The 13276-nt window shown below is 57.0% G+C and overlaps 1 protein-coding gene across 5 annotated transcripts in view; it reads left to right on the top strand.

Annotated features, from left to right (window-relative positions):
- SCUBE1 (signal peptide, CUB domain and EGF like domain containing 1) overlaps positions 1 to 13276 on the top strand; it is a 134624-nt gene that overhangs the window by 69644 nt on the left and 51704 nt on the right. For 3 of the 5 annotated variants that reach the window (XM_047743348.1, XM_047743350.1, XM_047743351.1), the window contains 2 exons: positions 7226 to 7351; positions 11389 to 11505. In XM_047743348.1, coding sequence (XP_047599304.1) covers positions 7226 to 7351; positions 11389 to 11505 — 243 coding nt within the window. The remainder of the gene's footprint in view (positions 1 to 7225; positions 7352 to 11388; positions 11506 to 13276) is intronic. The other 2 variants (XM_047743349.1, XM_047743352.1) reach the window with 1 other exon arrangement.

Here is a 13276-nt window from a genome sequence, read left to right as displayed (position 1 = left end):
CCCACCAGTGCCTACAGGGCTTCTCAGAGCCTTTAATGTATGCTGCGGGGTCCCTGAGGGGCTGTTTCGTAGAACACACAGCTGCGAATGCCGCAGAATGCTCTCACAATTCTCTGTGAGGTGTGCGGAGGCTGGGCAACCTTTGTCTCTCTTCTCTTTTTCCCTCCTTCTCTCCTACCTTTGCTCTCCTAGTATTTCTTTGAGGCCCTGTGCTGGGCACTAAGGACCCAGGCAAGGATAAAGAGGTCCCTTGAATTTCCCCCACGGGGGTTGGAGAGGCGGCTTAGCAAGGGTTTGCCTGTAGTGCCAGGTAGGATGAGTCAGGGACCCAGACTGTGCCACACACATTACATAGTTCTCTTGTTTGAGTTTCACGGCAACCCCTGGGGGTAAAGGATATGACAGCCCATCTCCCAGTTAAGAAAACAGAGACCCGGGGCGCCTGGGTGATTCAGTGAGTTAAAGCCTCTGCCTTTGGCTCAGGTCATGATCTCAGGGTCCTGGGATCAAGCCCCACATTGGGCTCTCTGCTCAGCGAGGAGCCTGCTTCCTCCTCATTCTGCCTTCCTCTCTGCCTACTTGTGATCTCTGTCTGTCAAATAAGTAAAATCTTTAAAAAGAAAGAAAGAGGGGCGCCTGGGTGGCTCAGTGGGTTAAGCCGCTGCCTTCGGCTCAGGTCATGATCCCAGGTCCTGGGTTCGAGCCCCGCATCGGGCTTTCTGCTCGGCAGGGAGCCTGCTTCCTCCTCTCTCTCTGCCTGCCTCTCTGCCTACTTGTGATTTCTCTCTGTCAAATAAATAAATAAATAATCTTTAAAAAAAAAAAAGAAAGAGAGAGAGAGAAAGAAAGACAGAAAGACAGACAAAGACAGAAAGACAAAAAGAAAGAAAGAAAGAGAAAAAGAAAGACAGACAGAAAGGAAGGAAGGAAGGAAGACAGAAAGAAAGAAAAACAGAAAGACAGAAAGAAAGGAAGAAAGACAGAAAGACAGAAAGAAAGAAGGACAAAGAAGGAAAGATGACAAGTAAGAAAGACAGACAGACAGAAAGAAAGAAAGAAAGACAGAAAGAAAGAAAAGAGAGACCCAGAGAAGAAGGTCTCTGACCAGAGGCTCAGTCAGGTACAACACAGGCGGGTTCCGGCCCCTACCCCTCTTGGGAGGGGCACACCCTTCCTCAGGGTGCCTTGATGGTGGTGAGCACTGGGACTGGCCACCTTCCCGGCTCAGCAGCTAGCCTGGCCCTGTGGAGGCCCTGCAGCAGGACCTAGCACCAACAGGACACCTTCCCTGCCCGCAGGAGCTTTCTGGCTGGTGGGAGAGGTGATGGCAGGTAGACGAGCACAGGGGGACATACAGAGTGGACCCTGCCTCCCACCCCATCCGCACTTTGCCATTTGAAAGGGAGAGACAGAGAGCCAGGAGACTTGGTCTGCAGGGTCCGGTCTTGAGCTACACTGGAAGAATGAGGGCATCAGGCAGCTGGCGAGGGGAGTCCAGAGAAAGCGCATTTGTGGCAGAGACGTCTCTCAGTGCCGGCCAGTGGCATGGCTGTCGTAGGGTGGCCCATGGATCCGTCCCCTTGCTCTGCTGAGAGCCAGTTATGTGTCGGGGGGCCAGGCCTGCCAGAGGCCGCTGTGCTCCTGCAGCAGGTGGGAGGGCCAGCAAGGGTGCCGAGGGAGAGCGGGGTGCAGAGGACAAGCAGGTGAAGGGTGGGAGGGCCAGGCTCCTGGGGGGACCCTCGCACTGTTCCCAAAGGCTAGAGGGGTGACACAGGCAGAGTCACCTGATGGCTCTGTAGGTGAGCTGAGGCTCCCCGCTTGTGCTCAGGGGCAGCAGCTACAAGATCATAGGAGCCAGGGGTTGGTTATGTGCTTTGTTGAGGGGCTGCGCAGAGAGCTTCATGGAGGAAGAAGCATCTGCACTGGCCTTGAACGTTAATAGGTTCGTAATTCTGAAGACAGTTAGTAGTGGCAGCTGCCACTGACTACTCTCTGTGCCAGGCTCCCCGTTCTGTTCACCCCAGGAAGAGCTTGCTGCCAGTCAGCCTACTGGGTCCCACACGCGTAGTGCAGGACCCCAGGGTGGGAGAAGATGGCTGGGAGCCCAGCAGCCGGGACTGGAGTCCTGCCGTATGGTCTGAGACAGACACGTCCCATCTCGGGACCTCCTTTTGCCCATCTGCAAGATGGATGGCAGGACTGCAAGGCTCCACCCAGCCCTGACAGTCTGCGGCTCTGCCCCACCGTGGCACACATCTTCTCGCGGCCCGCAGCAGCCAGTGGGCCCCAGCACCCAGGGGAAGGTAATGTGGCTTCTGTGTCTCCAGCGGGTGAGGAGCTGAACTACCAGCACAGAGCAAACCCTGGTCCTCGGCCCCTCAGGCTGGGCAGCTGCGACCATCTCTGCGATGGTTGCCGATGTGAGGGTGACACCCTGATGGCCACCAGCTCGGAGGAGCTGCCTCCAGAAGCTGTCAGGCTGAGAGAGCTCCAGGCTCAGTGAGGCCAGCAGTTGGTGGCGGCCTGCTCCTTGACAGCCTGTCTCCCAGCATGGTGGCTGCTGGCGTGTGAGGGCCAGACCTGTGTCCCAGCCCCTCGTGGAGGAGGGGAAAGCTTATTCCATTTCCCTCCCTTCACGGTGAGGACACAGAGAATCCCGTCCCTGGCAGGACCTATCTGGACAGTGAGGACTGAGAGGCTCAGAGCTCAGCCTGCCCTCAGGGGCTGGTCAGAGAGTCACAGGAAGACCAGGGAGGAGAAACATGGCCACCATGTCAGTGCTGTGAGTGAGGGGAGCACAGGCGTCCAGAAGGCTGTTGACTGGGCTGGGGGACCGAGGAAGGCTTCTTGGAGGAGGGACACGGTGGCATTTGACCCTACAGAGCCAGCGCCTTCTGGAGTGCCACCACGGGTTGATCACTTCCTGTAGCGTCCAGGCTGCGGCAGGCGCAGCCAACTGAGACACCCCCTTAATCCAGTGGAGACAAGAAGTGACAAGAGCCTGGAGAATGCGGGGAGGGGGGACACGTGGCTTGAGGCCCAGCCTCACTCCCAGAGATTCAAACAGCAGGGTCAGGAATCAGCGCCCACCCTCACTCCCTTCTCCTCTGCAAGGACTCTCCTCTCAGCCAGCTCTGCCCTTGTTTTGGAAAATGCAGTTTCTAATTTTAAAAAATTAATGTTAACAATGTAATACATTTTTAAATTTCTATTGTTATAAATTATTAAATGTAAGCTTCCCCCATTGAATTTCTGCTGTAGTAAACATGAGTAGCTATAGCATGTCAACACCTGAACAGAAACTCTTCAGGCTCCTCTGTAATTGTCAGAAATATAAAGGGGTCCCATAGCCCTCTCCACCGGCCACCGGGGACCTAGCGCTGGCCCTGCCCTCGGCTTTAGAAGGAGGGCCCTGTGCTCCAGAGCCTGGGGGTGGTGGGCGGGGAGAGCCTCAGTGAGTCATGTGACCTCACTCCGTTCTTTCCGTAGAAGATGGGGGGCCTTGCCCGCCTCTCCCACTGACGTGGACACACTCAAGGCCGGAGGCCCACCCTCCCGGCTCCGGGTTTCCACTGCTTGCTTCCAGATCGACTTGGACTAGAACACTGGATTACCCTCCACCCCGAATTATCCTTTGTCAGCAAAACATCAACATCTTGGCTCATTATTAAAAGTCTAGATTCTCAGGAAGAAAGACTGCCTCATGGCCAGTCCATGGAGTGGGAGAAAGCTGAGTGACTTCTAAAGCCTTGGGCTCTGTTTAGCATCCAACGTTCAGGGCCACATCAGCTCCCCAGTGACAAATTTATGGTTAGTGATGATTAGCAGCGCTTCTCGTAAGTTGTGTTTCTTTGGCTGGGAATGGAAATTCAATCTTCCTTTCCTCATCACATATAAGCCTGAGCTTAAACAGGGCCCCTTGAGCCCTTCCCAGTTTAGGAGGAAAGCACAGATGTGTGTGAGTGGCATCGATCGCCTGGACCAGCCACAGGGCGGCCCTGGGAGATCAAGGCAGGGCAGCAGCATGGGGGTGACATGGGAGCAGTCAGGAAGCCCCGTGGAACTGGTGGGGTTTGAAGAGGCCCAGGCAGGGGCGTAGATGGGGCACTCCCGGGGACGTTCAGTGGGCAGTGCGGAAATGTGGGCGGTAGAGTTTGAGTCGTCTGTGGCAGGAGACAAGACTGCAAAGAGGCAGGAACAACAAGTCCTTGTACATTTGTGGGCACTGGGGAGCCAGAAGGGCCACTTAAGCGGGGAGTGAAGGGTGATGCCGGACTCAGCCCACCATTAACACAGCCATGATGATGGCCCGGGAGGCCACTTGGTGGCCACCTGCTGGCCGGCGCCTCAGAGCAGCAAGTCTCTGAGCGAGCCTCTCTCGGGAGATCTGATGAGAGGCTGCATATGTCTCCGTGGCCCCGGAAAGCCCCTCAACCGAAAGTGTACCTGAGGAGGGGCTGCCCAGCCTAGCCAAGGTTCCCACGAGGAGCTGTGCTTTCTCTGGCTCCACAGGAGAAGGCACCAGCCTTCTGCAGTCAGCGCCCCCATGGAAAGATCTAGTGTCAGAATAACCACCCTGCCTTGTCTGTGAGGCAGAGATGATCATGGCCACCTTACCAAAGAAGCGATTTTCTCTGAGACACACAACTAGTAAGGAGGCCGGACTCCTACCCCCAGCTGCCTGACTTAAGCCTGTGACCTCAGAGAGCCATACTTTCCGTGTGAGGTTGGCTCTTGCGGCCCACAAGGGCCCCCGGTGCCCCCTTTGGGGACTTCTCCCCGGAGCTTGGCGTTGGGTCGCGGTGGAGCACCCACACCCCAGAAATGCCACACCAGCCCCAGACCGTCCCCATCCCACCCATCGTTCCGCTGCCCGCTGTGTCTCCCACGCCGCCCTGAAAGGTGGGCATGTGCTGCTGTGGTTTCCGGGAGAGGAGGGGGCGTCCCTCCACACGCACCAGAAGCTTCCAGCGAGGAGCCCCGGCACCGGAGCGCTCGTTCGCTCAGCTGTTGGGTAGTTGGTCCCACCCTGCGTCGGTCCAGCGGTGTGATCTGGGGAAGGGGGAAATCCGGTTGAGCGAAGAGGTCAGCGCACCCAGCACAGGGCAGGTTTCCCTCAAGGCCATTTCTTTGTTTCATTTCAATTCAGACTTTTTAAAAAATATTCGTTGTAGCTGCTGGGGTGTGTGTGTTCTTAAGTGTATGTCAGATCTCCGTTGTCCCACACCCGCGCTTACAGCGGACAGGGTCAAGACGGAGCTGGTCCCGGCCCGCAGGGCAGCCACCTTGAGGAAAGGAGGCTGCTGTGTGTCCCCGTCTGTGGCTTCCTCCCCTCTGTCCGGGGCTGGCTTCTCTCGGACCGGACATGGAAGTAAGGTCTCAGGGCGCCGTGTGGGCAGACAGCAGCTCTTCCTTTCATCTGCCTTTAGCCTCCTGATGGACTTGTGACCTACAACCTCTCACTTGACCCCTGATGACCTCATAAATTCTGGAAACTCCTCACAAATCACTAGGAAGATAAACATCAACTGGGGTCATCTGAAAGGGGTCTGAGCCACTCCAGGCAGTTGGGGAGGGCAGATCAAGTCTCCTGAGATGGGGGATGGGAGGGTGGGGGTCCCAGGAACTAGGGGTGACTGGTTCCCACCCAGGGGACCCTCGTTGTCCCTGTCATCCCAGAGCCCTCAGAGCACATTTCGTTATAATCTTCAGCATGCACTGAGTAGAGGCCAGGCCTCTGGAGACTCAATGTTCATGGTGCCCAGTGCCTGCTCTGGAAACCCAGGGCAACCCCAGCCCGGCACTGCACAAGGCCTCTAGGGCAGGAGCAAGACAGAGGTTTATAGCCTGAGGTACTGGTCCAAGTCCTGGTGGTGCCTCTCAGTGCCCCATTGGCCTTTGGACAGGTGTCTTAACCCTGTGTTCCCGCCTCTGAAGGGCGTGCTTGCCTTTATAGGGGCGAGGGGCCCAGAACGTGCTGAGAACTTTGCCGCTGCCTAGGATTTGGCACTACAGTAGAGTTTCGGGGAACCTGGGAGGAGATGAGACAGGAAAAAGCCAGCCTTGTGAGGGACACGGCTTCTGAGTCCGGCCCAGAGAACAAGCTGGAAGGGCCAAAGCAAGGGCAAGAGGGACGGGGCTCCAGGTGACTCAGCCGCTGCAGCCAGAGGGCGGGGACACTAGCAGGCAGTGGAGGGCCCAGCCCTGGCACTGTGGGGCCTTCTCCCCCTTCTGAGGCCTCCCAGCCAGCAAGGAACCCTGCTGCCGGCTGCCCTTTCAGGTGAGGCTTCACAGAACAAGGTATCTGAGGTTGGCAGACATTTTCCTTTAAAAAGAAACCTGCCAAACAGCAGGAACCCTGGGCTGAGATTCTGGAATTGGGGACACGTGTGCTTCTGGACTGGGAACAGGCTCCGTGGGGCATGGGATGCGCAGTGAAGCTGGAGGCCAGCAGCAGCTCGTGCAGGGCTCTGCATTTGGGAGTGAGGGTTCCATGGGTCCCAGGAGCCCTACAGTGACCAGGGACAGAGAGAGGTCCCCTCGGGCAGCTGAGGGGAGATGAATGGCAAGTCGTTCAAGGCACGGCTGTGGGGCTGCTGAGGACGAGCCCGGAGGTCCAGCAGACCAGGGCGGCAGCCTCTGACTTGCGCAGGGACGCAGTGAGAGGTGGCCATGCGGGATGGACAGGCCTCCCGGGGAACAAGATCCAGCCCGCCAGGGCCCGTTTGCTTAGGGCTGCTGCCCACCCACCCAGCCCCTGACCCATCAGCGCCCGCCCTGGGTCCAGACTAAAACCAAAGTCTCCGCCTGCCCCAGTGGGGCACGTGCCGTCCCCGGGCAGATGGAAAGGTGCCGCGCCCCCGCACCCACCCACCCGCCCTAATGAAGAAACAGTCTAAACCCCTGAGCCATACCCGGTTCTGTGACCTGACCCAGGCAGGGACGCTTCTTCGTGGGTTCCCTGGAGGCCTTCACAGTGCTGTTCGCAGAGTGAGCCCTGGTTCGAGACCGGGGCACGGTGTCTGTGGTTTCTCCTTGCTTCCCCTCGTGGATGGCTAGGCATTCACCCTGGCGTGTGTTGGGGGGCGGGCGGGGACTAGCGAGGAGTAGCCCTGGAGCGCTGCGTCTGATGGCGACATTTTATGGGCCGCCTCTCTTCAGCCTAAAATGTTTTCTCTCTTCCCTCCCCCGGTCCCCTGGTCCTCTCCCGTCTGTCTCTTCCCAGAGGGTATGAACTGCATGAACAAAGACCACGGCTGTGCCCACATCTGCCGGGAGACGCCCAAAGGTGGGGTGGCCTGTGACTGCAGGCCCGGCTTTGACCTTGCCCAAAACCAGAAGGACTGCACACGTAGGTAGATGGAGGCAAATGGGTCAGACATCCCCACGCGTCTCCTGCCATTGCTTTATGAGGGATGGGGGGGGGGGTCTGTCCAGTCTGCTGGACGTTGCCCAGGGAGGGCTCTCAGCACCTCGGGGTGGAAAGAAGGATAAGGTCCCCAAAGAAGCGTGGGGAGGCATGAGGGACAGGGGCTGTGAACTCCAGACACGGTGTTATGTGCCCCAGCATAGCACCACCAACACCCCCAGCGCAGGACCCTACTAAAGAGCCCCATGGTGCTTGCTGTAACCCCAGCCCCAGAGCCCCACAGGCCCTGAGCCTGAGCTCTCCAGTGGGTATGGCGGGCTGTGCACAGAGGCCTACAAGCTTGGGCTTCTTAGTGGAACAGGGCAGCCCTTGGTGGAACAGGGTGGGAAAGGAGGAGAGGAGCTGGATTGGGAGTCCAGGGGGAGTCCCAGCCTAGCCTGTGTTGACCTTAATTCCAGGATCAAAGATCAACTTTGCAGTCTGCCCCTGCAGGGCCTGCCGTAAATGCTGATGTCCTGTGAGATCTGGGTTGAATGAGGCCTCTGGCCAAAGGTGCCGTCCACGATCAGGCTGGAGGTCCGGCGGCAGGGCTTGGGTGTTAGGCAGCCTCTTAATGTGGTCCCCCAGCTCCCCAGGAGCAATGGGAGACGGCAAATGAAGTAGGACTAGGGCTGAATACACTCATAGTCCTTGAGAGCTTCAGACCCAGCTCCCAGCAGCTGTGTGGGGAGGGTTGGGGCAGCCTGTGCTCACTGGGCAGCTGGGCGGCCTGTGTTGGCACCGGGTTGGCTTGTGTGTACCAAGAGCTGAGAGAGACCGGTGTGAGCCTGGCCCACGTCTGGCCAGAGACAAGGACTTCATTCCAGGCCTACTTTCTGATACAGAGAAATGGAAATCCAGCTCCCAGTAGAGAAGCAGACCCAAACTTGCCCTGGAAATGGGAGACTGAGCTGCCCAGCTCTCGCAAAGAAAAGGGCTTTGCTTTCCAGCCTTCGTTCTGTGGACAAGAAACAACTGGCCCTCACCGGCTTGTCATCTTTAGTCTGTCTCGGTTGTCATCAGCTTCCTCTCGCGCGAACTACACCTTTCCCAACCCATGCCCTCCTCAGTCAGCAAGGTCTCGGGGATCCACATGCACTAGACACTGCCCCTGTCTCCACGGAGACCATGCTCCAGCCCCCACTCCTGATCTGTCCACTCCCCCACGTGAAGATGCTCCCTTCTGGCCAGGTATATTCTGAGATGTGAGCAGCCTTCCTCTTTGTTCCTGAGCTTTCCCGTGGGATCACACAGATTAACGTGTACACGGTCACCACGGGCAGGCGCCCAGCTCCAGCCCTGGGACTCCAGCCAGGCTCTCCCGTCCTCTACATCAGATGATTCCTGTTGCTACAAAGAAACCTGCTGCCCCTCGGCAGAACAGAAAGCGAAAAGCTCCAGCTTTCCCAGTCCTCCAGACAACGGCCAATGCTTGTTGAAAGGCTCAGCCACAAGTAAAGAGCATTCCTTCACTCAGCAAGACTGGCCAGGCCCTGCACTGGGTGCTGGGGAGAGAGCCGTAGGCCACAGGCAGTGGCTGGAACTGATCTGATCCGTCTGGGATGAGCACGGCAAGGGGACGCTTTGCTCAGAGAACATCTCCCAAGGGGCCATCCTGATCTGAGAGGTCAGGGATAAGGCAGTGCTGTGAGTGGCAAAGCCCCCCACCACCCCCGACAGAGAAGAGCTAAGCCCTTGCCCTGAATGTTTGCTGGTGAAATTAACAGCAGCCCGAGCCTCTCGGCTCGGGGGCTGGGTGTCATCCAGCTGTGTACAGAATCGGATACCAGCCTTGGGGCCAAGGAGTGGGCGAGCACCCTGCAGCCCTCCTGGGAAAGACCTGCACAGCTGGCTGGCAATCCTGTCAGCTTTGGCCCCTGCTGTGCTGTCCGTCCGCATGCTGAGTTCATGTGACATTAGCTCAAAGCTCTGCCTCTAGCCCTGGAGGCCAGTTTGAGTCTAGGAAATTCTAGATTTGGATTTGGGGTGGGGGCGGGGGCCTGGCCTAGCCAGCCTCTGTGGACCAGCGGGACCACAGGGCCCCTGCACCAAACTCCTTCATCTCTCCAGAGTCCAGGACCCACTCCAGGGTTGGAAGGGGTTCTCTCCGTCCTTTCTTGGTTATCGCAGAGCGCACAGCACCCGTACTGTTACCATGTACAAGCTGTAGGCTCTAGGTGCTCACGAGCCCGGCCCTTGGGGTCCATGAGATGCACAAACCCCAGCCGGGGGCATGGACCTTAAGCATGGCCCTCCCTCAGGTTGCCTCAGACAGCCCTCCATCCTCCTTAGAGTCACCTGTAGGACATGGCCCACGGCCGGGAGCCCAGAGCTTGGAAAGAACTGGCTGCAGTGTTCCACCCCTGCCCGGTCTGAAGCGGGGCTCTCCTCAGTCTGGAAAGGCATGTGATGTCCGGGCCAAGGTAGGGCTATTCCCAGGGCTCTGCCCTCACCTGAGATCCCTGCCGGTCTATACCCGTGGCTTCCCTGGGGCTCTTCCCAGGCAGAGAGACGAGCTGTTTCAGAGATGAGAGAATGTGACTGCAGGTCGCTGGGCTCCCGGGAAAACTGAGAGAAGAGATGCTCCTCTGGAGAAAGGGCCAGGGAGCTGGAGCAGTTCCGCGGGTCCTTGAAAGGTCATCCCGGAAGTCGGGCCCCTCCTGCTAACGGGACATTCGTTCCCCTTGGAAGAGGCAGCCCACTAGAGCCTCTCTCTGGTCGTGAGGACAGCGTCTGGGACACTGAGCAGAACCACTCTGTGTCCTCCTTAGCTGGCAGGGAGACGGCACGTGTCCAGGCTGACAGGGCCGCCACCATCACTCGGGGACGGACACCCCAGAGGCTGTGTGCTGTGCCCCTGGGGAGAGCACTACCTGGGAGAGGCAGCTGCGGGACGCAGTTCTGGAATGCTTGGGATCCATCTCTGGGAGCTGCCGCCCATGGCTTCCCTCTGGCACCAGCCCTGCCATGCGTCAACCTGATGGAGCATCATTAACCCCAACTGCCAAATCGGAACTCTTGGCTTGGCCGGTCCGAGGCTGATTTTTGCATCTTCGAGCAACTTTAGGGCTGTCTTGTGAGGGAGTAGAGCAGGGCTGCTTTACAGAGAGCTGGGATCCCCTTCGGCAATACCGCTCGTCCTGAGATGTGGTAACAAAAAGTCTTGTTTTAAAGTAACTTGCATTTATAATTTTTCCCACTTCAGACTGGCTCCTTTCTGTTCAGCTCCCTTCCAGCCACCCCAGGTTGCTGATGCTGTAAAACATTTCAGGATTCTGGGCTGCAGGGCTCCAGCTCCTCCAGGCCGCAGACCCTGCAAACAAACAATGTAACACGTTTAAATAAAAGGTCATTTTCCAAAGTGCACGTGAACTGACATTAATTTGCACAGATTCCGCCTGTGCGGACATTGCCTTGGGAGGACCCAGGCTGTGAGGGGACAGAGGCTGAGATGGCTGCTGGGACTAGGACCGACTAGACTTCTGCGGGGACATCTTTCCACATGCCCAAGTCCCGGGCAGAGGAGAGCAAGCTGGGCAAGAACTGAATAAGTGTCCCCGTCAGCACGGGCCTGCCACCACCCTCCCCCACCTTGTGGAGGATGCCTGCCATTAACAGACATTTGTCCCATCGAGACAGTTTCTAAGTGTCTCTGGGACTGAGGAAGGAGAAAATGATCTCTCCTGTCCCTTTCCTCACCTGACACCATCTGAGTCTGTCAGCTGGTGCCAGCCCTGTTTGAAGCCCACACGGCCCAGGTCTGTCCTCGTGTCACCCCAGGTCCCATCAGGAGAGCGAGCCATTCCATTCAAGGCCCTGCGGGGGCTGCAGTCCGGGGAAATGTGCGCCTCTTTTCACTGATTGCCTTAAGCCATCACTTTGCTCCCCATCCCTTGAGAGAACCAACCAACACCGATGAACTAACCGTCTTTGTTGTCATTCCTTTTATACACACGTATGTACACTTTGGGCCTAACTAGTAACCTGTAACTACGGGAACGGAGGCTGCCAGCACAGCTGCGAGGACACAGACACGGGCCCCATGTGTGGCTGCCACCAGAAGTACGCCCTCCACTCAGACGGGCGGACGTGCATTGGTAAGTACACACCTCTGCCTCGTGCCACTCTGCCCCCACGCCAGGGTGCACCCTGTGGCCCTGAAGTTGGCCGGCACCCCAGCACCACCCCACCATGTCCCAGTTTCCAAGAAGGAAGCTTAAGGGAACAAGAACAGGAGGCACCCCACAGTACTGATGGGGCTGGCAGATGTCCCCAGGGGAAGCCTTCTGGAGAGACTTATCAAGGGCCACCCAGTCACCCGGGACCAAGCACCTCTGCTTTGTGTCACTGTGGGTTTTCTGTGGGTCCTCATACTCAACGTGGGGGTGGTCGGGGGTGGGTGCCTCAGGAGGGCACCTTCTGTTTTAAAGCATACAGGTTTCTTCCCCTGATTTGGGGACACGTGGCACATTCATTTAACCTGCATATCAGCCCCATTAGCAACATGAGCTGACCGCCAGCCTGGAAAACCAGGAGGTTTTCTCAGAAAGCAGCTTTAAGTCTTCACTGTCTACACCAGGGGAGACTGGATGGAAGAATCCCAAGGGGTTCTGGGTGTTCTTAACTGCTTTCCGCTCCTGAGCTAATGGGGTTCTTGCCAGACTTCTTCTCCCAGCTAGAGTCTCTTCTCAGCGATGCCCCTTCTGTCACCTCCTGTCTCATGGAGTCTCAATTTGAGTTTGGTCACCTCCTTCCTCCTGGTCCATATTTGCAGGAGGAAGCTAGACTTTCTGTGGTTTCCTCATGCCATAATTAATAGTAGCGTCTTTCCCCGCATATCTTTCAACTGAGAAAAAGAAGAATTTCAAAGTTGGTACCCAACCAACTTTGTCATCCTCTGCTTTCTCTTCAATGTCGGGCAACTTCAGAAGCCCACAGGCAGTGACCATATGTATTCTTTTTAATGGGGAACCCCATCGCTTATTACTGACTCTGAAGATATTTCTGGAGGGACTTTGAAGTAACAAAAAAGGGGTGGCAAGCAAGCAAATCCGTGAAGCCAGAGTTTGCTGTCGCATTCTGTCCCTGTGACTACTCCCTGGTACTTCAGAGAGCCGGGTGGGGGTCCCAGGGTGCGGGCAGGCCACCAGCGTCTCACCCTAGTCCCAGCTATCATCCCGGGAGCTGCTGCCCGAGTGGTTCTCCCCTTCCTCTATGTGGTCTCCTCTCAGATGGCCGTTTTGGTTTCATTTTATCTCATTCCTCCTGCTTTTCTGGTGATGGTCCCTGATTGCCTGTCTTGTCTGATAACTGACGTTCATTAATTATTTTCAGAGCCAAAAGCCAAACCAAACCAAACAACCAAAAAAAAAAAAATTTTTTTTTTCAAAGCAAAACCTGGTCTCAGACCAGTGTCTCTATTGCAGCCTGATCCCATCTAGAACCTCCTCTCCCACCTCTCTCCCTGTCTCCTCTGTCCTGCCGGGGGCCTCTGAGGCCCAGCGGCCCCTTCCTGTCTCGTCTGCTGGGTCTCCCTCCCTGTTTGTGTCTGCAGTGCGGCTGGCTCTGCCGGCCACGGGACCAGTGCAGACAGCTGCTGGCCAGACACACCCAACCTCGTCTAACACATCTTGTCTTTGTCCACCTGACTCATCCTTTCTTTTTTTTTTTTTTTTAAATCTTTTAGTGTTTGCTGCATGTGAAGGTCCCTGCTTGGATCTACTTTCTAATGTAACCTCCCTCACCCCCTCCTCCCTCCCCTGCCCCTAGAAACCCTCTTCCAGACCCAGCTCCTGGGCCATTGCCCTCTGCTGGCCAGGAGAACCTTCCTTCTGTCTCTGCTCACTGCTGCTTAGGTTCCCCTCTCCA

The sequence above is a fragment of the Lutra lutra genome, chromosome 8 (genome assembly GCF_902655055.1).
Source record: "Lutra lutra chromosome 8, mLutLut1.2, whole genome shotgun sequence".
Taxonomy (NCBI): domain Eukaryota; kingdom Metazoa; phylum Chordata; class Mammalia; order Carnivora; family Mustelidae; genus Lutra; species Lutra lutra.
The sequence above is the reverse complement of the archived record's forward strand: the minus strand, read 5'-3'. Positions and strand labels throughout refer to the sequence as shown.